The 21,489-nt window shown below is 51.8% G+C and overlaps 2 protein-coding genes across 3 annotated transcripts in view; one reads left to right on the forward strand and one right to left on the reverse strand.

Annotated features, from left to right (window-relative positions):
- Nucleotides 1–291: 291 nt before the first annotated feature.
- On the reverse strand, nucleotides 292–4,127 carry RBP5 (retinol binding protein 5). 2 transcript variants are annotated; one of them, XM_043561891.1, is made up of 4 exons: nucleotides 3,853–4,127; nucleotides 3,388–3,566; nucleotides 1,231–1,332; nucleotides 292–1,119 (listed from the first exon to the last, which is right to left on the reverse strand). In XM_043561891.1, exons 1-4 carry the CDS (start codon nucleotides 3,923–3,925, stop codon nucleotides 1,015–1,017), a joined length of 459 nt encoding a protein of 152 aa, XP_043417826.1. In that variant the 5' UTR covers nucleotides 3,926–4,127; the 3' UTR covers nucleotides 292–1,014. The 2 variants fall into 2 exon arrangements, with proteins under 2 accessions (XP_043417826.1, XP_043417827.1); XM_043561892.1 differs by having other exon boundaries at nucleotides 292–782; nucleotides 3,853–4,126.
- A 1,573-nt stretch (nucleotides 4,128–5,700) lies between these two features.
- CLSTN3 (calsyntenin 3) overlaps nucleotides 5,701–21,489 on the forward strand; it is a 28,123-nt gene continuing 12,334 nt past the window's right edge. Inside the window, exons 1-12 of the mRNA XM_043561893.1 lie at nucleotides 5,701–6,069; nucleotides 8,459–8,581; nucleotides 9,017–9,212; nucleotides 10,613–10,821; nucleotides 11,087–11,236; nucleotides 11,481–11,666; nucleotides 12,115–12,396; nucleotides 13,157–13,269; nucleotides 16,269–16,431; nucleotides 17,082–17,138; nucleotides 17,858–18,015; nucleotides 18,149–18,297. Coding sequence (XP_043417828.1) covers nucleotides 6,006–6,069; nucleotides 8,459–8,581; nucleotides 9,017–9,212; nucleotides 10,613–10,821; nucleotides 11,087–11,236; nucleotides 11,481–11,666; nucleotides 12,115–12,396; nucleotides 13,157–13,269; nucleotides 16,269–16,431; nucleotides 17,082–17,138; nucleotides 17,858–18,015; nucleotides 18,149–18,297 — 1,850 coding nt within the window. The 5' untranslated portion in view covers nucleotides 5,701–6,005. The remainder of the gene's footprint in view (nucleotides 6,070–8,458; nucleotides 8,582–9,016; nucleotides 9,213–10,612; nucleotides 10,822–11,086; nucleotides 11,237–11,480; nucleotides 11,667–12,114; nucleotides 12,397–13,156; nucleotides 13,270–16,268; nucleotides 16,432–17,081; nucleotides 17,139–17,857; nucleotides 18,016–18,148; nucleotides 18,298–21,489) is intronic.

The following is a 21,489-nucleotide window of genomic DNA, read 5'->3' on the forward strand; positions in this document are numbered from 1 at the left end:
TTGCTGCCTGTCCTTCCCAAAGCAGACATGGAGGCCAGGTCACTATTCTGAAGCTTTGTAGCCTCCCCAGCACTGAACAAGGGTCTTATTCTGTCCCATCCCTCTTCCCCAAAGTGAAGGATGGAAATAGAAGATAGCTAGGATTCATTCAGACATTGGTATGTGTGGTCTGTTGAACTCTGTGTGGGTGAGGCTGTGCCTTGGGATGGGTTCTGTTGAGCACATGAGGCTTTCTTGAGAATAAGGACAAGGAAACAGACAACAACAACAACAACAACAACAACAACCAACTCTACCAGTAGCTCCTGTTTACATTCTTGAACCCAACTCAGTTTTCCAGAAGTTTCACCAGGAAGAGTTCTTACTAGTCCTCAAATGCTCAAAGCTTAGTTCTTTCTTAGATGGAAAAGAAGAAACCAAATGAAATGAAGAGAGTTGAGATCCACTGTTCTCAAGGGGTCTTTCCCCTTTGCCTGTTTCTTTCATCCAGGAGGCCAGACCTTGAACCAGATGTGAGGCAGTGGAGTGTGACAAAAGACTTTGGCCTGGAGGCTACAAGTTATAGATTAACATGGGGAGGAGGGAGGAGGGACCTGGAGGGAGAGTAAGTGGCCCAAAAAAAGGGACTGCTGACCTGGAACAATCTGGCTTGAAGGGGTACAAGGCCTCCTCCCCAGGAGGAGCCTGGGGACCGGTGTGGTCTGGAGGGCCCCTCAGCTCCTCTCTGGCTATTTGACCTTCCTGAAGACCTGCTCGCACACTGCATCCCTTGCAGTCAGTTCCTGGGGACACAGTAGGAATAATGAGGAGAGAGAAAGAAGGTTCTTGCCAGCCAGAGTTCCTTTCTTGAGGTCCTGGAGCCCCATTTAATCCTTCAGGATACAGCAGTCGGAGTGCTTGATGTATGGGGAATTGTATCATTGTCCCAAACCTTCAACTGTTCACCCCAGAGGAAGGAAGGAAGCTGGGTCACAGAATGTGAAACGGCTAAGTCTCCATCTCTCCAGTCATGATTTATGGACATTCATCTGATTTGTAGCCAGGGGCCCAACTGGCCCCTCTATTTCCTCCTCTCTCTCCTCTTCCCAGTGCTTTTGTTTTCCTTTCTTGCTTGCCTTCCTTGGAGGGGGGCAGAGAGTGGAGTAGGAGACTGCTTTGATTTGGGCAAGGGGATGTGTCTTAGCCCAAATAGGGAGATGAAACCCCTCTCCCAGCCCTCACCGAGCTTACCAGATATAGCTTCTCTCCCTCCAGCCAGTGTCTCCAGCCTCGGTTGGGGACCTCCCCTTTCTGCACACATACTAGCTGCTCCTCCTCCCAGGTTACTATGGTCTATAGGGAAAGCAAGAATAAGGGAAGATTTGGAGGCAGAACACCCCAAATGCATCCAACTCACTCTGGGCTGCCCCGCTTCACACTGCAGCAGATACTGTCTTGCTCCAGCCTCTTCATTCTGAGTGAGAGGGTGGTTTTGATTCAACATGACCCCCCCACCCCCACTGCCAACTCCTACAGGCTACTGAGGCCATAGTTTGTCTATGGTGACTACTAGGGTAGGGCAGGGATGGAGCAGGATAAACCAGGGGTAAAATTGGGTGGTGGGTGATGAAGAACAAAGACTTGGTCCTTGGGATACTTCCAGCTGGCCTGGAAGGTCATTTGGGAAAGAAGAGAGATTGGTTAGGAGTCCCACCAGGGAATCTCTCCTCTTTCTCAGTTTCAAGGACAGCTGAAGTGTCCCTGAGAGTAAAGAATCACCCCCCCTCCCCCATCGGAGTGGGGCGGGCCTGGTATTCCAATCAGCATTTCTTAAACCCTCCTATAGAATAGGCCTTGCTAACCAAGGTGCTGAGAATCTTGATCAGATAGAGCAGGAAACAGGTGTCTATGATGCCAGGCAAGCGCTGGGGAAGAGCTGAGTCTTCAAGGAAGCGAGGGGTTAGTTAGATTGGAGATACTGGGACATTTCCAGCAAGGAAAGGAACAGATAGAGGTAAGAGAGAAGGTCAAGTAGTTGTAAGAGGCTCTAAACTAGGGTGTTTGTGGAAAAGACCCTTGTATTCCATGGACCTCATCTGGAACATAATGGATTGTCACTGAAAGGGTTTAATTCATGGTCACTTTTACATTTTAGATGAATCCTTGTGGCTATAGCATGCAGAGTAGATTAGAGGAGGATTAAGCCTGGGGGCCAATTTCGGGCACCAGGCGAGAAGAGAGGGCTTAAATAAAGGTAGTAATCGCAAGAAAGGCTAGGAAGGATCAGTGATGTTCAGTGAAGTAAAATGGGCCATGAACGTAAGTCACATATGTAACTGCAAGATTTCTAGAAGCCACATTAGAAAAGGAAGAAGAAACAGGTGAAACTAATTTTAATGACATATTTTATTTAACCTAGAATATCCCAAGCACTAAAATTTCAGCACGTGATTAAAATAAAAATTACTGAGATGTTTTACATTTTTTTTGTACTGTCTTAAAAAAACTCACTATGTATTTATACTTATAACACACCTCGGTTTGGACTAGTTACATCTCAAGTGTTCAATAACTGTATATGGCTAGTAGCAACTATATCAGACAGTGTAGATGTTATAAGGATTTCTTGACCAACTAGATGTGGGGTGTGTGTGTGTGTGTGTGTGTGTGCATGTGTTGGGGTGCAGGGGTAAGGGAACAGAACATGTTGACTGTGATTCCCAAGTCTCTGGTCTGCCTGGTTATCACCATTAACAAAGGCAGTAAATATAAAAGCAGAAATAGGTTTGGGTAGGAAGATAATGAATTTGGATTTGAGCTTGGCGCGTGCAGATGGAAACGTTGTCCGACAGACGAAAGCTTCACCCTGAAGTTCGGGAGACAGATCTGGCTGGAGAATACAAGTTAAGGACAGTTTACAGATGGTAGCAGAATGCATGGGTATAGATGATTTAGCTGATGGCTGTGTACAGACAAGAGAGACAAAGTCAAGAACAAAACACTGGGGGGGAACCCCAGATAAAGGGGTTAATAGGGGAACTAGGGTCTGCAAAAAAGACCAAAAAGACGGCATGAGAAACAGAAAGAAATAGAAGAGAGTGGAGTCAGAGAGGCTAAAGGAAAGGAGACTCTGCATTGACCTACTGTGTCACAGGCTAGAGGGTGAGCAAATATTTCTTCTTTGGACTGAAGGTGACCTGCTCTTTTTGTCCTTTAGCTGGTGATAAGAGGGGGCAGGAGGGAGTGGTTTGGGGGAAGCACCCGGAGACTGTTACCTTGGGGATTCTGCAGCCTGCTGTGGTGGTCACTTTCTCTGGCTGGGAGAGGTCCCTTAGTTTTGCCTCAGTCTGTTAAGAGGCACCTATCTGCTCTCCCACATGCCCTCCCCCAACCCCCCGGGAAAAGTACCTGGCATTTTCGTCCATCCACGATCCTTAGATCTTCTTCAAACTCAACTCCCACATCGAATTCCAGAATGTAGTTGCGGAAGGTGCTGAGGGTCTTGACTATCACGTGGTTGCCCTGATGGTCAATCTCCTTGTCTGGCTTGAGCAGCAGCGCTATCTTCCGCAAGGCCATGCCGATGTCTGTGGGGGGCTAGCTCTTAGCAGGGGTCCCACCAGCCAGCCAGGAACTTCCCTCCTGCAGCAGTACCTTGGGGCTGTGAGCTTCCCTTTAGCTGGGTGTAAGACTAGAGATTGACTCTCCTACCAGTGCTCCTGGCTAGAAACGGATCCCAGCTCACCTGCCCCCACCTGAGCCTTTCCACAGCTTCTAACCCCAGCACTCCTCCTTCTCAGTGGGATAGAGAGGAAGGAAGGGAAAGGGGAAAAGGGGAGTGAATGGGGCCTGGGGGAGGGGTGAGGCCATTACTTAGGGCTTGCAGGTAATGTTCCAAGTTCTTCTGCGAGACAAAGCGGTAGTAGCCGGTGAGGTTGGGAGGCATTGTCTGGGCTGGCCAAGATGGAGATGGAAATTTCAGGAGAATACAGCAGACAGGATGAGGAGGGAGCAGATGTTGTCTGGCAGGTGAGGTTGAGAGACTCCAGGCCAGCCTCTATACACACACACAGTCACACACACACACACACACACACACACACACACACACAGAACACTCTCGAACACAGAGGCTGCGTAAAGGTCTGTGCTTACCAGGGCTTTTATAGGGCTGGGCCCTGGTGCAATAAGAGCTCCTACCAGACTTTCCCCCCTCCCCCCATGATGAGTTTGGGACTGGTGCCTGCAGCCTGAGGGAGGGGTAAGAACTTGGCAGCTTTGTGCCTGACCTCGGCTTTTCCTGAGGAAGGAACCTGAGGTAGTATCTGGGGCTGTCTGTCATCCAAGACTTGACCCTTTTCGAAGGTCAGTTTTGGCTTCCAGCCCATTTCTGGCAGGTTTGGGAACTGTTCCAGAGCTCTGAGGGGGGAGTCTCCCCTGGGAGAGGTCCGGTCCTGCTGTGTGGTGGGGGCGGGGGGAGCTTCCAGACTCATCCAGGGACGAGTTCTAACAATATCCTGAGATCCTGGGATTGAGTCAGGGATCCCGAAAGGTATGAGGGGGAAGAGGTGGGGAAAGAAGGGGTGACAGTCAGCTGGCCAGGAGCCACCGTGAAGAGAATTCTCCAGTGCTGCCTCCCACAACTCCCTCAGACAGCTTCACCGAGTTGGGGCCCCAACTCTGGATTCCAAACTCTTTGTCCAATAGTGCTCTTCCCAAGCACAGAGAGGGTTGTCAGCGCGAAGTATTGGGTTCAAAGTCCAGAGCAGAAAGTGAGGGAGGAGTTTGGTTAGCTATTTTGGAGAATTTTCTACTCTTTGGCTTGGGACCCAGGGGTTTCCCTCTCCCTCTGAAGTCACTGATGGAACCATCACCCCCCAGTTCCCAGCCTTTGGACAGCCCATGCTTACCAGATGTATTCCCGTGGCTGGGGCTGCCTAAATTATTGTGTACCTCGCCTCCACCCCCTACCCCCTTCTCTCTCTCTCTCTCTCTCTCTCTCTCAGACCTACCAACTTCCTTGGCTTCAGAATCAGCTGGATTGGTTCATCATGGTTTAAGGTGGGAAAAGCAGGGAGAGGGAGGCAGAGAGCCTAGGCAATGGAAAAAAATCCCACCTGCTAGTGACTTGTTTCCACAGGTTTGTGTGTGTTGGGGGGTACACAAACAGCACACTCTTCCTCCAGTCCCGGAACTCTTTCCACCTCCCTGCTGACCATCCCATGGTTTCCTCAGATACTGGGGCCAGAAACTGAAATGCTACAATCTCTCCGGTTTAGTCTGGGTTTTGCTTCACGGGCTCCCGGGAGGCACGCAGCAGGAACCTGCTGTTGGAAAGGGCTGTGAAAAGAGGTTAATGCAGAGCTGCTGCTGCTGGTGGTGGTGGTGGTGGTGGGGTGACGTGAATAGTGCCCCTCCTCGCCTCGCTCAGGTCTTCGTTGACGTCTCCCCTTCCCTCCCCCGGGCATCTAGCTTCTCGATTCTCCCAATGTCCCTCTTATTTCCCACCCCCTCTACGGCTTTCCAGCTTCCTCCCCAGCCCCCGCAGTTCCCTTGCGCCCGCAAATTGCAGTCTAGGGAAAAAGCCCTAACACATTCTCCCGCCCCTGCTCCCCAGTCCCATTGGCTCCCTCCCCCGCCCTGCAGCACCTGGCCCCCCCCCGCCACCCGATTGGCCAGCGACCCCATCAATCCTCGCCTGGCTGTGCTGACGTCATCCTGCAGTAGCGGGGATGGGTTGGGAATGAGGGAGAGAGTGAGGACGCCGGGCTCCAGAGCAAACGAGAAGCCTCTGCAAGTCCCCCACCTCAGCCACCCGGGTTGAGGTCTGCCCAGGTCTGCTGTATGGACCAGTGTGGGCGGCAGGCTCCTTTCTGCCTGTGCCCTGCTGCCCCCTAGCTTCCCCCCCACTGCTTGGAGAGCCCCTGCCTCCCTTCCCCAAGGTGGAATCAGCCGGCTAGAGGCTCTCGGGGGAGAGCGATCGCCTGGCCCTGCCCTGCCCTGCCCTGCCCTGCCCACACCACACCATGACCCTCCTGCTGTTGCCCCTCTTGCTGGCCTCCCTGCTCCCCTCCAGCTCCTGTAACAAAGGTGAGTGAGGTGGGGGAGGGGGCCACTGAAAGAGGGGTATGGGGAGAGCCATGTGGGGGTAGGGGTGGGCAGGGGCTGTTGAAGCTCTCGGGCAAATGACAGGTGTGGGTTCTTGCCACCATCCCCCTTCCCACCCGTTTTCTCGGAGCTGCCCCCTTCTCGGCCTCACATCCCCTTCCCCACACCATCCTCTCTGGTCTGTTTCTACCCATGTGCTTCTCTTGCTCCCGTTTAGTCCTCATTTCTATCCTGGGCTCTCTGCATCCTCCCCCCCCCCCCCCCCCTTCAATTTCACCTCCGGGAGCTATCTCAGGTCTCAGAAGGCCTTGCCCCTGGAGGGTAATGTACATCTCTGGGGGGTTCTCCGTTGTCACTGGGGTGTGCCCGCACTAAGGGTGTGTGGTAGATCCATCTGGTTCATTTCCATCCCATCCTGGATGGAAACAGTTGCTTGCAGCAGCTCAGCAATTCGGAGCACGTATGTTTTGGCGTGTTCCTCTGCGTCCATACCCGGCATACAGCTGGGCTGAGGGTTACCAGAGCTGCCCTCTCTGGCAGACAGCAGATAAATTCAGCTGGGTGAGGCCATCAGAGGGACGAGGGACGAGGGACGAGGGACGAGGGGCGAGGGGTGAGGGGCTAAGGCTCAGGTAGGTGGAGGAAAGCAGGCAAGGGCAAAAGTGGGTGTGTAGGGGGTGCCAGCTGAGCGGTGAGAGGAAAAAGCTGAGGACGACGGACATGAGGTGTGGGAGGGGGGTAAGAAGGAGATGGATGGAAGAGGGTAAAGGTGGAGGCAAAAAAAGAGAGAGGATTGAAAGGGACAGAAGAGGGGGAAGGGGAAGTCGAGGAAGGAAGGGCAGGGAGCCAGCAGCGAGTGAAGGAAAAGAACACAAGGAGAGTCTGTGGCCAAGAGGAGAGGAGCAGGGAGACTGGGGGTGAGCTGTGGAGAAGGCGCCCAGCCCTGGCCCTGCGGCACCACAACCCTTGCATCTTCAGGCTGTGGCTCCTCGCCTCAGTGTCTGACCTCAACCCAGCTTCTTAGCCTCCTGCCACTTCCTGTGCTGCCTTTTTGAGCACCATCTTGTGGCTTCCTCCTCTGCCATTCGAGAAGGGGTTTCTGGTGGTCATCTGCTAGAAAGGGGCAGGCATTCCGATACCAGAAGCCTTTTTTTTTTTTTTTTTTTTTGTGGTGTAGTTGGAGGAAAGACTGGAAGACAGGATTTTTTGCTCACCATGACATCCTGGGGAAGTTTCCTTTTGGTGACTCAGTTTCCCTCTGATGATATGTCTTCTTCCACCCATGTTCCATTGATGGGCCATCATGAATGTGCTTTGGGAGTCTGGGGGCTGGCATGGTGGGATTACATAGAGCAAACGGTGGCAGCTGAGGTGGAGGTGATGTAGAAGGGAAGGGAGCATACTGTGCCTTCCCCAAGGCCCCTCACCGGGCTAGGGGGAGATCGGTCCCGGGGAGGAGACACAAGTGAGCTGAGTCTGGCAAGAGGTAGGGAAATCTAGAGGCTGAGTGAGTCCTGTATCCTTCCTGGCTTGGCTGGTGGTTGAAGGGAAGAAAGGGGTAAGCAAGAAGGAGGACTAACTCATGAGTCTGAATAAGAAGTGGGGGTCAGGGAGTGTGGGGTTTGGTGGCCTTGTGGGGGACGTAGCAGTGTGCTGGCTGCGATTGTGCTCTCTTGGGTGTAGGGATGAGAGGCAGGCAGGAGATTTGTCGTGTTTCTAGGCCAGCTCAATAATCCCTTAGGATGTCGGCTGTGCTGGGTCCGGTCATTTGGCATTGATTCCTCACCTCCATCCCTGCCCCTTTCTGTCCCCCTCCTTCTGTCCTATATATTTTCTCTTCTCTTAGGTTGGATGGATTTAGGCTGGGGCTTGGCTTGGAGAAGGGCAGAGTGAGGGGATCAGGACTGAAATGGGGGTGGGGGTGGGGGTGGTGGTGGAGAAGATAAACACGCAGGATCTCAGGAAACGTCTAGATCTTTTTTCTCTAATCTCAACTCTGCCCTTTCCCAGGGCCTTCTGATGGCCCACCACTGCTCTCCGAGTCTCCGGTCTCCACTCACTAGCACTTGAAATCCCTCAAGAAAATTCTTTACCCCCTGACCATGTTTCCCAGGGGAGATAGTGGTTCTCCTCCTCCTCCTCCTCCTCCCCCAGGGTAGGCTGTTGCCATGCCTTGGGCAGAAGGCTGTGACATCCCACAGACCCTCTGACTCCTTTAATGCTGATTTCTTGACCTCAGCCCTTCCTCCTGCACGTGCTTCTGCAGAGGGTGGAAAGGGGGATAATAGTGGAGTGTAAGTGGGTCGGGGTTGTGCAGGAGTGGAGGGCCAGCTCACAGGTGCGTCCTCTCCTCTCCCTGGGCGGGGGTCAGCCAACAAGCACAAGCCATGGATCGAGGCAGAATACCAGGGCATCGTCATGGAGAATGACAACACGGTCCTGCTGAACCCACCACTCTTTGCCCTGGACAAGGATGCTCCCCTGCGCTATGCAGGTAATTGGGGTTGGGGGATGCCAAGGTGGGTGGGACGGAGAAAAGTGGTTGGGCCGGCAGAGGGCAAGGTGGGGAGAGGGGAGGTCCTGGGAGAGGAGAGCAGAGGAAGTGGGGAAGAGGCCTCGGCAAAGTGGTAGAAGTAGGCTTAAGGATGGTGGCTGAGTACAGGGAGCCAGCGAGAAGGACGCGGGCAGGCAGAGGTTAACTGCATCACGATTTGGTCAGATCTCAGACCCAGTAGCTCTGAGAGGCTGCAGCTTGGGGACGCTGGTGTTGGAGCTATATGTCTGATAATTAACACTGTCACACGTACAAGAGAAGGGACGGGGGTTTGGGAGGAGAGGCGAAGTGGCACGGAGGCGGGGAGGCTGGGCAGAAGGTGCTGGAAGTGGTGAAGGAGAAGGAGCCTCATCCCTCCTTCCCCCCCTGGGTCAGGTGAGATCTGTGGCTTCCGGCTCCATGGGTCTGGGGTGCCCTTTGAGGCCGTGATTCTGGACAAAGCAACCGGAGAAGGGCTGATCCGGGCCAAGGAGCCAGTGGACTGTGAGACCCAGAAGGAGCACACCTTCACCATCCAGGCCTACGACTGTGGCGAGGGCCCCGACGGGGCCAACACCAAGAAGTCCCACAAGTGAGGAGACCCTTGTCCCCTGCTTCCGGCTGCTGAGCCCTCCCTGCTCCTCCCAAGCCCCTCACCCTCCTCTGTCCATGCTGTCATTGAATACCTACCCCCTCCCCCCTCTGTTCATCGGGGTCTTTTCTTCCAGGAGCTTTCACTCTAGGTGACAGAAACATGTAGAAGAACTCATGGGATCTAATCCTAGTTCTGCCTCTTATGACCTTGGGCAACTTACTTAGCCTTCCTGGATCCGCTTTTACTGCTCTATAAGATGGGGCGAATGACGATCCTCCTTCCTTAGATTGCCGTGAAGAGTAAAGGCGATGGTTTATGTAAAAAGCAGGCACCACAGTGCCTGATGCACGGGAGAGGCTCAGTACCTGGGTCATGAGGAGGAGGAGGGGAACAAGGAGGAGGAGGATGAGCACATCAGCACACATCCGGATTTCTTCCCCCTGCCCCACCAGTCTGCAGCGCGTCCCACACTCACATACTCACGATGTACACATGCACGATGCTAGGAGAGGGTGCGCAGGAAATGGCTCCGGCACGGCCAAGCCTGGGGCCCGAGACTCCTCTGTCTGTTCCCAGCCGGCTTCTCATCAGAGAATGGGAGAAAGGTTGGCAGTCAGGGTTCCTGGGCCGCTAAGAGGCACCGGTGGCAAACCGCACCTTGTGACTCAGTTTCCCATTTGGAGACAGGACCCTGCCTCTGGGCCCCGGGTGCCTAGATCTTGGTGGGAGGCCGCGCTCCGCATGAAAGGCATAGCCCCAGGGCTGTCCGCCCCATGGGCCCTGAGTAGGGGGGCCACACCTGTCAAACACGTTGCACACATGTGCACAGAAGACAGCCCTCCGCTCACGCTCGTGTCGGATGACTTAATGGCTTTTATATAAATACCACTTCCCTTCCCCTGGTTCGTTTTAAAGATTTTATTTTTAAGTAATTTCTACACCCAATGCGGGGCTCGAACTCACAAGCCCGACACCAAGAGTTGAATGCTCCACTGACCGAGCCAGCCAGGCGCCCCACCCCCCAGTTGCTTTTAATTTGGCTTTTCTTCTGTGTCTTCCTCGGTTATCCCGTTGGATCTGACTGTTGTGGAGGAACAACCAGCTGGACGCAAAATTCTGTCTTAGCCCTTGTCTTAGCACCGAACCTATAGGACTCTGTACAGGAGTTCTCCAAGTCAGCTGAGGGTGTCCTCTGAGGTTGTCCTTTACCCCTGACATCAGTCACCCCTTCCTGTGTGGTGCCTGGTGCCCTGGAGGGTGGGATGAGCATGCCCACAGCCCTAGGCTCGGGACACACTGGCTCCTGTGTGCTCTGACTCCCTGTCTGCATTCCCCTCTTTGAGTTTTGAGGCCGGCTGACTCTTGCTTGTCCCTCCTTCTGCTCGGGTACTGTGCAGGGCGACTGTACACGTGCGGGTCAATGACGTAAATGAGTTTGCCCCCGTGTTTGTGGAGCGGCTGTACCGCGCTGCGGTAACTGAGGGGAAGCTGTACGACCGCATTCTGCGGGTGGAAGCCATCGATGGTGACTGCTCCCCCCAGTACAGTCAGATCTGCTACTATGAGATCCTCACCCCCAACACGCCCTTCCTCATCGACAATGACGGTGAGTGCATCCTCTGCGGCCCCACCCCTGGGCGCCCACATCCCTCCGAACACCCCCGGGGCTGAACTCTCCACTTGTGTCCCTCAGATCCTCTTTCCACACCCGCCTTCCCAATGGAGAGCCTTTTTCCCCCAGACACCTCCTTCCCCGTCTTCTGCTGCCTGATTCACCTGTTGCCCAATTGGCTCACGAGTCCTCCCCTTTCCTCCCTAGCCTTTCCCTGGCGCACCTTACCCTCTTTGTCTTCCCCCCACACCTATCCCAGGAAACATCGAGAACACGGAGAAGCTGCAGTACAGTGGCGAGAGACTCTACAAGTTCACGGTGACAGCTTACGACTGCGGGAAGAAGCGGGCAGCGGATGATGCCGAGGTGGAGATCCAGGTGAAGCCCACCTGTAAACCCAGCTGGCAAGGTGAGGAGCTCCGCGCTGTGCTGTCACCCATCTTGTAAATCATCTCTCACCTGGGTCTCCCTTTTGTCCCTTCTGACAATCACAGGGCTAGGTTAAGAGCCAGGGGAGAGAGATTTGGGGGCAGGCTTGCAGCTGTCTACCTTGGCTGTCTACCCAACGGTGTCAGCGGACACGACAATGGCAGAATGGATAAGAGGGGCTGCCTTCCTCTCTCTCCGCTACCCTCTCCCTGTCCCCCGTGCAGGCTGGAACAAAAGGATTGAATATGCACCAGGCGCAGGGAGCCTGGCTTTGTTCCCTGGTATCCGCCTGGAGACCTGTGATGAACCTCTCTGGAACATTCAGGCCACCATAGAGCTACAGACGAGCCATGTGGCCAAGGGCTGTGACCGTGACAACTACTCAGAACGGGCACTGCGGAAACTCTGTGGTGAGTGTGCCCTCCTCTCCCCAGGCTTCTGCCTGACCCTCCTCTGCCTCTTTCCGAAGAATCTGCCTCACATCTTCCCTTGCCCACCCACAGGTGTATATGTATATATATATCCACAGAGGTTGTAGCACGTGGTTAACTCCTGTGGCCCCCAAAGCAAATCAATAGGTCATTGGCAATGGTGCATAATCATAATCGTAGCACAAGACAGTCACCAGGTACGTTGCGGAACAATGGTAGGGAGAGATGACGAGTTGGAGATTGAGTTCATTGGAGAGCCATTTCTAGAAGAGAGGTCTACCCTCTGGTGTCTTTGAGGGGCCAGGAGAAGGGGTGAGACTAGCTGTGGGAAACCTCTCTCCTTCATTCGCTCTTTCCCTGGCTGCTTCCCATTTCCCCATCTGCTGTGTCTCAGCTCTGACACTTGTGCTTTCTGGGGCTTCTGCAGGTGCCGCCACCGGGGAGGTAGACCTGTTGCCCATGCCCGGCCCCAATGCCAACTGGACGGCCGGACTCTCGGTGCACTACAGCCAGGACAGCAGCCTTATCTACTGGTTCAACGGCACCCAAGCCGTGCAGGTGCCCCTAGGTGGCACAGCCGGGCTGGGCTCTGGGCCCCAGAACAGCCTCAGTGACCATTTTACTCTGTCCTTCTGGATGAAGCATGGTGTGACCCCCAACAAGGGCAAGAAGGAAGAGGAAACCATCGTGTGTAACACTGTCCAGAATGGTGAGCCTTCCCCAGGCCACTGGTCTGCGAGTGAGGAAACTGGCTTTTTATCCTGTTTCTGTCACCATCCAGTTTGTGGCTGTGGACAGGCCACTGCCTCTTTCTTCATTTGTAAGAGGTGGTGCTGGCTTTGGTGCTCCCTGAAGCTGTGTGGTTTACTGCCTGCATGAGTTGAGACCTTGCTTACTCTCAGAGGGCAATGGGACGGCTCACTGCCCTTCTCACCTGCAGTTGCCCAATCCCCCTGCCTCCCACCATGTGGTAGGCTGCTCCCCAGTCTACTCCCATTAAAACCTGTTCACTGCAGTGGAGAAGCCTGGATAGTGGTGTGCCCCATTCTTCCTCTCCTACCACTATCCCGTCCTCCTCTTTGAAGGGCTAGTTGGCTCCGTTTCCAAGTCCCCATCTTCCTTCGACTGCATAGCACGTCCTTCCTAGGAGGGCTCAGTCTTGACCTGACCTCTCATTTCTGCCACTTCTCCGAGCTCACTTCTCTTGACCTAAGAAGGGTTGTCACCCATGTATTAACCAAAGGAGTAGTAGAAATCTGGGTGGGAACAGGCTGCCCAGTGTCGCACCTTGGCCGATCAGAATGCTCGAGAAGCCCTAGTTATCGCTTGGCCTGGACTCTGTGCATGTGTCAGAGAGAAAGAGAAGAGACACTAGGGAATACGGGAGGGAGAGCACCTAAGAGAGTAATGAGAACCTGTTCTTGCCTCAGGCCCTGTGTTTGACCCCTGTCTCTGTCCTCTCTCCTCAGAGGATGGCTTCTCTCACTACTCGCTGACCGTCCATGGCTGCAGAATTGCCTTCCTCTACTGGCCTCTGCTTGAGAGTGCCCGCCCAGTCAAGTTCCTCTGGAAGCTGGAGCAGGTGAGGCCAGTGCCAGGCTCCTGGGAGAGCTGGGTGGATGGAAGGAGGGTCCCGGGACCAGGGTTGGCATTTTCTGCATTGCCCTGGGTCCCTCTTCATGCTCCACCTTCAGTTCCTGACCATTCTACTCCTAGGTTCTCTGGTTCTTTTCCAAAGCTTGTCTCCTGCAGGAAGCACTCCAAGATTAAAAGGAATTTGGGAGCACATTACTACTAACACCATATCCAACCAACTATCTTTTCCTGCTTGTTTGATTTCATCTCTTTCTTACCTAGAACCTTCACAGTGCATATCCCTGACTCTCAAGCAGTTAGCATGCTGTAGTAAGTGAGAAAGTAAGTAATTCTGGGGGACGCAGCCAGGGGAACTCACTAGCCAAGAAATCTCTATTAGTATGTCTAAATCCCAGTTTCTTGGCCTATTAAATGGGAATAATATGAACTTTATTTAAAAAAAATTTTTTTAATGTTTTATTTATTTTTAAGACAGAGAGACAGAGCATGAGTGGGAAGGGGCAGAGAGAGAGGGAGACACAGAATCTGAAGCAGGCTCCAGGCTCTGAGCTGTCGGCACAGAGCCCAATGCGGGGCTCGAACTCACGAACTGTGAGATCATGACCTGAGCTGAAGTTGGATGCTTAACCAACTGAGCCACCCAGGTGCCCCAATAATATGAACTTTATATCCGAGGGTTGTTGCAGGAGCGAATGATGGACTAGACCTTGTAGGCAGGAAGGATGTCAATTTTCACTATTATTACGCATGATTATGAAGGATAAATAAAAACGGACAAAAAATATGTAAAATCCTCTCTTGAGTCGACAGTTACAATCTCTTCTTTACTCTCTCTGTAAGCTGACCGTGAGGACAAATGGGGACTAATTTGAGTTCCCATCTCCTTCTACTTTTCTTGCAGGCCCCAGTAGAGTGGCTGAGTAAGCAAATAGCTGCAAAAAGGCAGGAAGTGGAAGAGAGAGAAAGAGAAAGGAGGGGCCTAGAAAATCCACAGACTGGGTAATTGAGGGCTGTCTACAAAAGCTTTTGCTTTCTCTGGTACTCTGTGAAGGAGACAGTCTGCCATTTGCTGCTTCTTGATCTTTCCCTCTTGTTGCTAATGTTAGTAACATCTGTTTTTCTTTTATTTTCCTTTATTTATTCGACACATGTTAAATATCAAGTACGTGTCTGCCATTCTGCTTGGTTCTAGGGATACAGTGGAGTATAAGGGAAAGAAAATATTTGCCTTCTTTGAGCTTACATTTTAGTTGGAGAGGTAGATTTTTAGAAAGTAGGGAAACATATGTAAATGGTAAATTGTGATGAATTCTCTGAAAGAACAAGCAGGGACTGAAGTAGAGAGTGGGGGAGGACAAAGAGGGGGAATTCACTTTAGATCTAATGCTCAGGGAAGTCCTGATGGAGGTGAAATCTAAGTTTTGTTCTAAAGGATGGGAAATGGCTGAGAAGAAAGTGTTCTAGGCAGAGGGAAGGGCTGATGCAAAGGCCCTGAGGCAGGAAAGCGCTTTGCCTGTTCCAAGCATGGGAAGAAGGTCAGTGGGCTGGAATACAATGAGCAAGGGGGAAAGACTGGCATGAGGTTAGAGAGCTGGGCAGTGATCAGGTTGTGCAATGGACTTTGTCCAGCTGTAGTTTGTTTAGATTTTTTTAAGGTTAGGGTTTTTTTTTAATGTTTTATTTATTTATTTTTGAGAGAGAGAGAGAGAGAGAATGTGAGCAGGGGAGGGGCAGAGAGAGAGGAGGACAGAGGATCTGAAGCAGGCTCTGTGCTGACAGCAGAGAGCTCAATGTGGGGCTCAAACTCAAGAACCATGACATCATGACCTAAGCTGAAGTTGGACACTTAACCAACTGAGCCACCCAGGTGCCCCAGTTTGTTTAGGTTTTGTCCTGTATGAGGTAGGAAGCCTTTTGAAGGGTTTAAAGCAGGGAGGTGATCCAATCAGATCAGATTTATATCTGCAACTCTAATCAGATGTGTATTTTAAGAAGATCCCTTTGCAAACTATGGGAGGAACTTATTGAAAAGACATAAAAAGGTAAAGACCCAGACAAGACTGTTGCCATGGTAAGGTTGAGGACTGGACTGATGCATGGCATTATAAAGAACTGCACAGAAATCCACAGCTTTTGGCTCTGTTTGGATCTGGGATCAACAGCACTGCTGATGGGTCGGATGTGTAAGGTGATGGAAAGAGAAGGATCAAAGGCTTCCTGTAGGTCGTCCGTTTGAGCAACTGGATGGACAGTGGAGTGTTGATGCTGCCCCAGGGAAAAGTGAGGAAATTGGGAAGGGGTGTGGGCTTCTGTCTTACACATGTTAAATTTGAGATACCTCTGAGACATCCAAGTGGAGAGCCCAGAGTTCAAAGGAGAGCTCTGGGCTGGAGATGCAGATTCTGGAATTAACAGCATAAATATGGTATCTGAACTCGTGGGAACAGTTGAGGTAACTCCTAGGAAGAGTGTGTAGAGAGAAAAGGGAGAAAAAGGGCCTAGGTTGAACCGTGAGGCATTCCAGCACTTGGAAGCTAATAAGGCAGAGAACTGGCTACCCCTCATTCCTCTGACCATCCCCCACACCCATCTTGATTGACCCTAGGAGAAACTGCCAAGGAGAGCGGGTTTGTTTTACTGTTGGGATACAAACTACTGTGGACCTTCCAGTGCCATGCGTACATACAGTTTTGGGCAAAAAATTATTCAGAAAATAGTGTGTTACTTCTCTTAGGAATGTTTATAGTTTTAGAGATTTGCCTGAAGAACGGAATTTTAGGTACCTACTTGGTTGGTGCCTGATAGATTTTGGGCAGGGATGTTATTTCCTGAGCTGGGTAGGCAACAATTCACTAGTAAGCCCTGCTGATAGAGCTGAGAATATAAGGGACTGTACCCTGTCTCCCAGGAGAAGGGGCAGTGCCTTGTGTTAGTTCCCTGGAGATAAAGCACCTGAGGGTTTTTACCCTTACACTGCTTTGCCAGGTCTGTGATGATGAATGGCACCACTATGCTTTGAACCTGGAGTTCCCCACAGTCACGCTTTATGCCGATGGCATCTCATTTGACCCTGCCCTCATCCATGACAATGGTCTCATCCACCCGCCCCGAAGGGAACCTGCTCTCATGATTGGGGCCTGCTGGACTGGTAAGTCCCTCTGAGCTTCTCAGTGAAGACAATGAAGGTTGGAGCCTTTAGAAAGTTAGGATTAATGAAGGAGCAAGGGTAGCCTGACTTCATGCATCTCTCCTTGCAGTTGGGCATGGTGACTCAGAGAGATCTCTGTGGAGGAGACCACAGGACCCCCCCCTCCCCCCCCCCCCCCCCCCAGTATCTCCCACCTGTTCAACTAGTCATTACCTCAGGCATCACCAGAATCTCTCTTTCTGTAACTTTGGCCAATGCCCACATTGTTCCATCAAAGAGATGATGTCCACAGTGCATTCCCTTGCTGGAGGCCAGTAATACCAGTAATACTTCAGAGAGTTCTCAATCTTCCTTAAGCTATTTCTTTCATTTTTTTCCCTTCTGGGAACTTGGGTGCATGCCTGCGTGTGTGTGTGTGTGTGTGTGTGTGTGTGTGTGTGTGTGTGTGTCTTACCAAAGCCCTTGTGTTTTCTCAGCCATGTATTTGGGGGCTGGTTTTCAACAGAAGCTGGAGAGATTGAGATGTGAAATTGGTGAACAGGTTGCAAGCCCTACATTGGCGGGGAGAGAACAGGGAAGACCCCTTCTTCCTTACGGTCAGTCTGTCCCCACAACACTGAATTCATTGCTACTTTTTTTTTTTCCTCCAGAGGAGAAGAACAAAGAGAAGGAAAAGGGAGGAGACAACAGTACAGACACCACACAAGGTACTCTGTGCATAAGAACTGGAGACCAGAGAGCTCTCACCTTAACTTTCTGTGCTATGCTCCTGACACCACCCCAACCCCAAATCCCAGCCAGCCTCATAGTTACTGCTGCACATGCCACCAGGGGGCAGAACCTCCATGAACTACTGCAGGGCAGGGCTCCCTTGGAGAGGTAAGGCCAGAGGGAGCTTGGTGGCCTCCTGAGTGTCCCTTCCTGCTCACAGAAGGAAGTGGGAGAGTTCTCTTGCTGGCTTTCCACGTAGCAGATCGTGGGAGGCAGGAGGTGGTCCCACACAGGGAGATCTGGGCATCTGTGAAGCTCCACACGTTCCCCTGGGTCCCCTTGCATGCCCTGTGACCATGTCCTCTCGCCCTCCCCTTCTTTTCCTCCATGGGCTCCTCTTTCCTCCCTTTGGTCCCACTTTCCTCCTTCCCTTTCTCCCTCTCCTGGGGGGCTTTTCTCATTTCTGTTGCTTCTGTTTTTCACCCTTCTCTTCTCCTCGGATTTATTCCCTCTTCTGTCCTTTTTTCTGCATTCTCCAGTCCCCCCCCCCCTCAGCCTCACTTCCTGGTCTCTTCTTTCCTTTCCATTTCCACATTTCTCCTTCTTACACTTTTACTCCAGCCTTCTGCCCTTTCTTTCTGCCTCATTTCCTGCTCCAGCTGCCTCTCCCCTCACCTGCTCTTACCTCCCTTCCATCCCTGTGTTCCTGCCCTAGGAGACCCCTTGCCGATCCACCACTACTTCCATGGCTACCTGGCTGGTTTCAGCGTGCGCTCAGGCCGCCTGGAGAGCCGCGAGGTCATCGAGTGCCTCTATGCATGTCGGGAGGGGCTGGACTATAGGGATTTCGAGAGCCTGGGCAAAGGCATGAAGGTATCGCCCCTTCCTCTAGCCCTGTCCTTCCGGGCATGCCCCCTGCCCCCGACCTCTGCCCACCTCTCTCCCTCTGCTCCCTTCCTCTCCCACCTCCTGGTCCTGCTCTCAGCTGTCTGTGTCTGGGGCCCAGGTCCACGTGAACCCCTCGCAGTCCCTGCTCACCCTGGAGGGGGATGATGTGGAGACCTTCAACCATGCCCTGCAGCATGTGGCTTACATGAACACTCTGCGCTTTGCCACGCCTGGCGTCAGGCCCCTGCGCCTCACCACTGCTGTCAAGTGAGTGTTGGGTGGGGCGGGCAAATCACAGCGCAGAGGTAGACGGTGTCAGAACTCCTTGGTCTCAGAGGTCACCCAGGGCTAGGCGCACCTCCGTCACCGTATGGATGGGGAGATTGGGCCCCAAAGACAACTGACCTGCTCAGTTGACAGCCACGTTTGTAGAAGAGCCTGGACTAGACTCGGATTTAAACAACGGACTCATTACTCTTTCCACTAACCACCCTTCCAGGACCCTGGGGTTTTAATTTTCTCTGTGCCTCTTTGCTGATACGTAAAGTGGTACAGAGAAGGTACTGGATTGGGAGCTGGGAGATCTGATGTTGCTTCTGACACTGTCTTAATCGCCTGGATGACCTTGAGCAAATAGCTCTAGTTGTTTCACCTGTTTTCATCTCGATTCAGCAAGCCCTTGCAAGATCAAATAGGATCATTGAAGTCTAGGGATTGGTAACCTGTGACCCTGGGGCCAAATCTGGCCTGTTGCTTGCTTTTGTAAGTAAAGTTTTATTAGAACACAGCCATTCCCATTCATCTGCATATTATTTCACAGTATGATGGCAGGGCTAGCGGTTGGGACAGAGTCTGTATGGCCCCAAAAGCCAAAAATATTTATTGTCTGGCCCTTCACTGAAAGTTTTCTGACCTTTGAATGCTAAGCAAATAATTTTAATTCTTTAAAAGAAAAGTTGTACATTATTTTCAAGGTTTAAGTATGTTGCTAAACATGCAGAATAACTGAGAGGCACCTGGGTGGCTCAGTTGGGTGAGTGTCTGACTTTGGCTCAGGTCATGATCTTGTGGTTCGTGAATTCAAGCTCCACATCGGGCTCACTACTGTCAGCACAGAGCCTGCTTCAGATCCTCTGTCCCTCTCTCTCTGCCCCTCTCCTGTTTGCACTCTCTCGAAAGCAAAGAAAACATTTTTTAAAATGCAGAATAACTGAGAGGTCATGAAAGCATAATAGTTATGGACACAGAGTCTGTTATGTACTGGCTTTTTGCACTGAGCAAACGCTATAAAACAGGGATAACAATAGAATCTAATTCCTGGGATTGTTTTGAGAGCTAAATGATACAGTCCAGATTGACCACCTAGCCCGGTGCCTCTTCCGCCAATGCTGGCTATTTTCACCCCCTAGAATGTTTGCGGGGCAGTTTTTAGGAGATACTGCTATCTGGTGGGCGGATTACACAATGCAGGAGACTAGATTCCTGAGCAAGCATGCCTTTCTCCCCTACTGTGCCTCAGTTTCTCCATAAGCAATCTGAAGATAAATATCTCTGGCTTGTTCCTATCCTGGGAAGGGTGGCTTTAGAGAGGAGAGAGAGGAGAGGGCTCTGAGCCCTACACAGTGACTGGGCATGATTATCAGGCCTCACAATTACAGCTCTGGAAGGCAGAGGCAGCAGCTTTTGGGAATCGGGCTGCTAGCCCACAGTGTGGAGCTGAAGGCCACAAGTAGCTGGGGTCATGTGGGCACAGACCAGAGCTGAGCGTGCAGCTCACCACGTTCTAGCCAGAACTCAAGTTGTTAAAAGGGCAGTCGTGCAGCTATGAAGGGTTTAACCCACTAGAAACTGAGTAATTGCCTCCTCACCTTCACTCGGCTCAGAAGCCACATCAAGGGAGGGCGCTGTCTTTTGGCTTATGGTGGAGCTTTGCAAGGGGAGGGGAGTCCCACAGTGGGAGGAGGTGACATCCTTTGTGGATGGACTCAGCTGAATTCCTCCTACCTCTTTCATGCCTGGGGAGAGGCTTATCCACCAGCTAGGAACCTGACTTTGATCCTTTAGTAGGGGAGGGGGCCTTGTTTTCTTTGTGAGAGCTCTCAGTTTTTCCGTTTGTAGAGCTATCATGTGGTTAGTGCTACCCTAATACTTCCTTGAGGTCTTTGGAGAAAATATAGGTGCGTGTGTGTGTGTGTGCGCGCGCGTGCGTGCGCACCTGTGTGCATGTGCACGCACGTGCACCTGCTTATGCACATGAGTGAAAGAGAGAGAGAGACCTCCTCTTCTCTGATACACATCCTTGCCCTAGTCCACGTGGCTTCCCCAAGTTCCAGGGTTCAGTTCTTGAAGCTCTGTTCGTTGAAAGCCAGATTTATCTAACTATTTGGTCAATGCAGACTTTCCCTAAGGTATTTTGTCCCCCTACCTCTTTCTTGGAAAGCCCGCCTCCTTTGTGGCATTAGCCCCTGAACAAATGGTTACCACATCTTTTTTCTCTAGCTTTGTCTTTTTCCCATAGCCCTTAAATTTCTGCTTACTATAACCTCTATCTAGAAAGTTCTGCCAGCACCTCACAGAAATGAGCTCAAGATGGAATAATGGCCTTCAATATCCAAACGTGCCCTTCCCCCTGAATTCTCCATTTCTGTAATGGTGTCTCTGCCCTTGCGGTTATCCAGGCTTGAAACCTCTGAGTCATCTTGGATTTCTCCCTGTCTATCCTCCACGCTCCGTCCGTTGCCAGGTCACCCTGATCCTGCCTGTGCTGGGTGCTGGGAATCTGTCTCCTCTTTTTCCATTTCTGCTGTTATTACTCCAGCCCCGTCTCTGATTACCTCTTGCCTAGCCTATTGCCATAATCTCCTAACGAGTTGACCTATCTCTAGTATTCTAAGTTCACCAGAGGCTAGGTTAGTGGTCATAAATCAGAATTTTCATCCTCATTATTTCCTGATATAGAAGAATTTAATGACCTCCCCTTGGCCAGTGCTCAAAATTTGCACTCAAAGCCTTCAACCGTCTGACCCCAGATTTCTGCCTCATGTTCCTTCGTTCCCCTTGGTACACTCCTCACCACCCATTCTATGGTCTACCTTCTGCCTAGCAAAGTCCTACCCTCCTTCAAAGGCTATCTCAGTTGCTACTTCCCTTGATTATTCCTATCCTCCCTGGCCAAATGCCCCATTCCCATCCTAGCCAGAAATAACCTTTGCCTCTCTAAACCCTTGTGATTTTTTGTTTGTTCCACTTACACGATGGTGACCATATTTGCCCTTATTTTAAGGTTGTGTGCCATATATAACTAAGCTCTAGACCAGATCATCAGTGCCTTTGGGCCAGGGCCGGCGCCCTGTTCCCCTTTGGGTCCCCTTTGGATTGCTCATTGCAGTGGGGATGTCTGTTGGAGTCTGGGCTCTCAAGGTCAGCTTAGGTGGTTTTCCAGGAGGCTTTGATCTGGGC

The sequence above is a fragment of the Prionailurus bengalensis genome, chromosome B4 (assembly GCF_016509475.1).
Source record: "Prionailurus bengalensis isolate Pbe53 chromosome B4, Fcat_Pben_1.1_paternal_pri, whole genome shotgun sequence".
Lineage (NCBI taxonomy): Eukaryota > Metazoa > Chordata > Mammalia > Carnivora > Felidae > Prionailurus > Prionailurus bengalensis.

What these genes read in the sequence shown, in the direction of transcription:
- RBP5 (XM_043561891.1), bottom strand. Translation starts at nt 3,925, where the DNA reads ATGCCTCCCAACCTCACCGGCTACTACCGCTTTGTCTCGCAGAAGAAC. An exon ending in TGGATGGACGAAAATGCCAG is followed by an intron (nt 1,333 to 3,387) that starts GTACTTTTCCCG and finishes CTTTCCCTATAG; the next exon opens with ACCATAGTAACCTGGGAGGA. An exon ending in AGGGAGAGAAGCTATATCTG is followed by an intron (nt 1,120 to 1,230) that starts GTAAGCTCGGTG and finishes CCCCCCTCCAAG; the next exon opens with GAAGGCAAGCAAGAAAGGAA.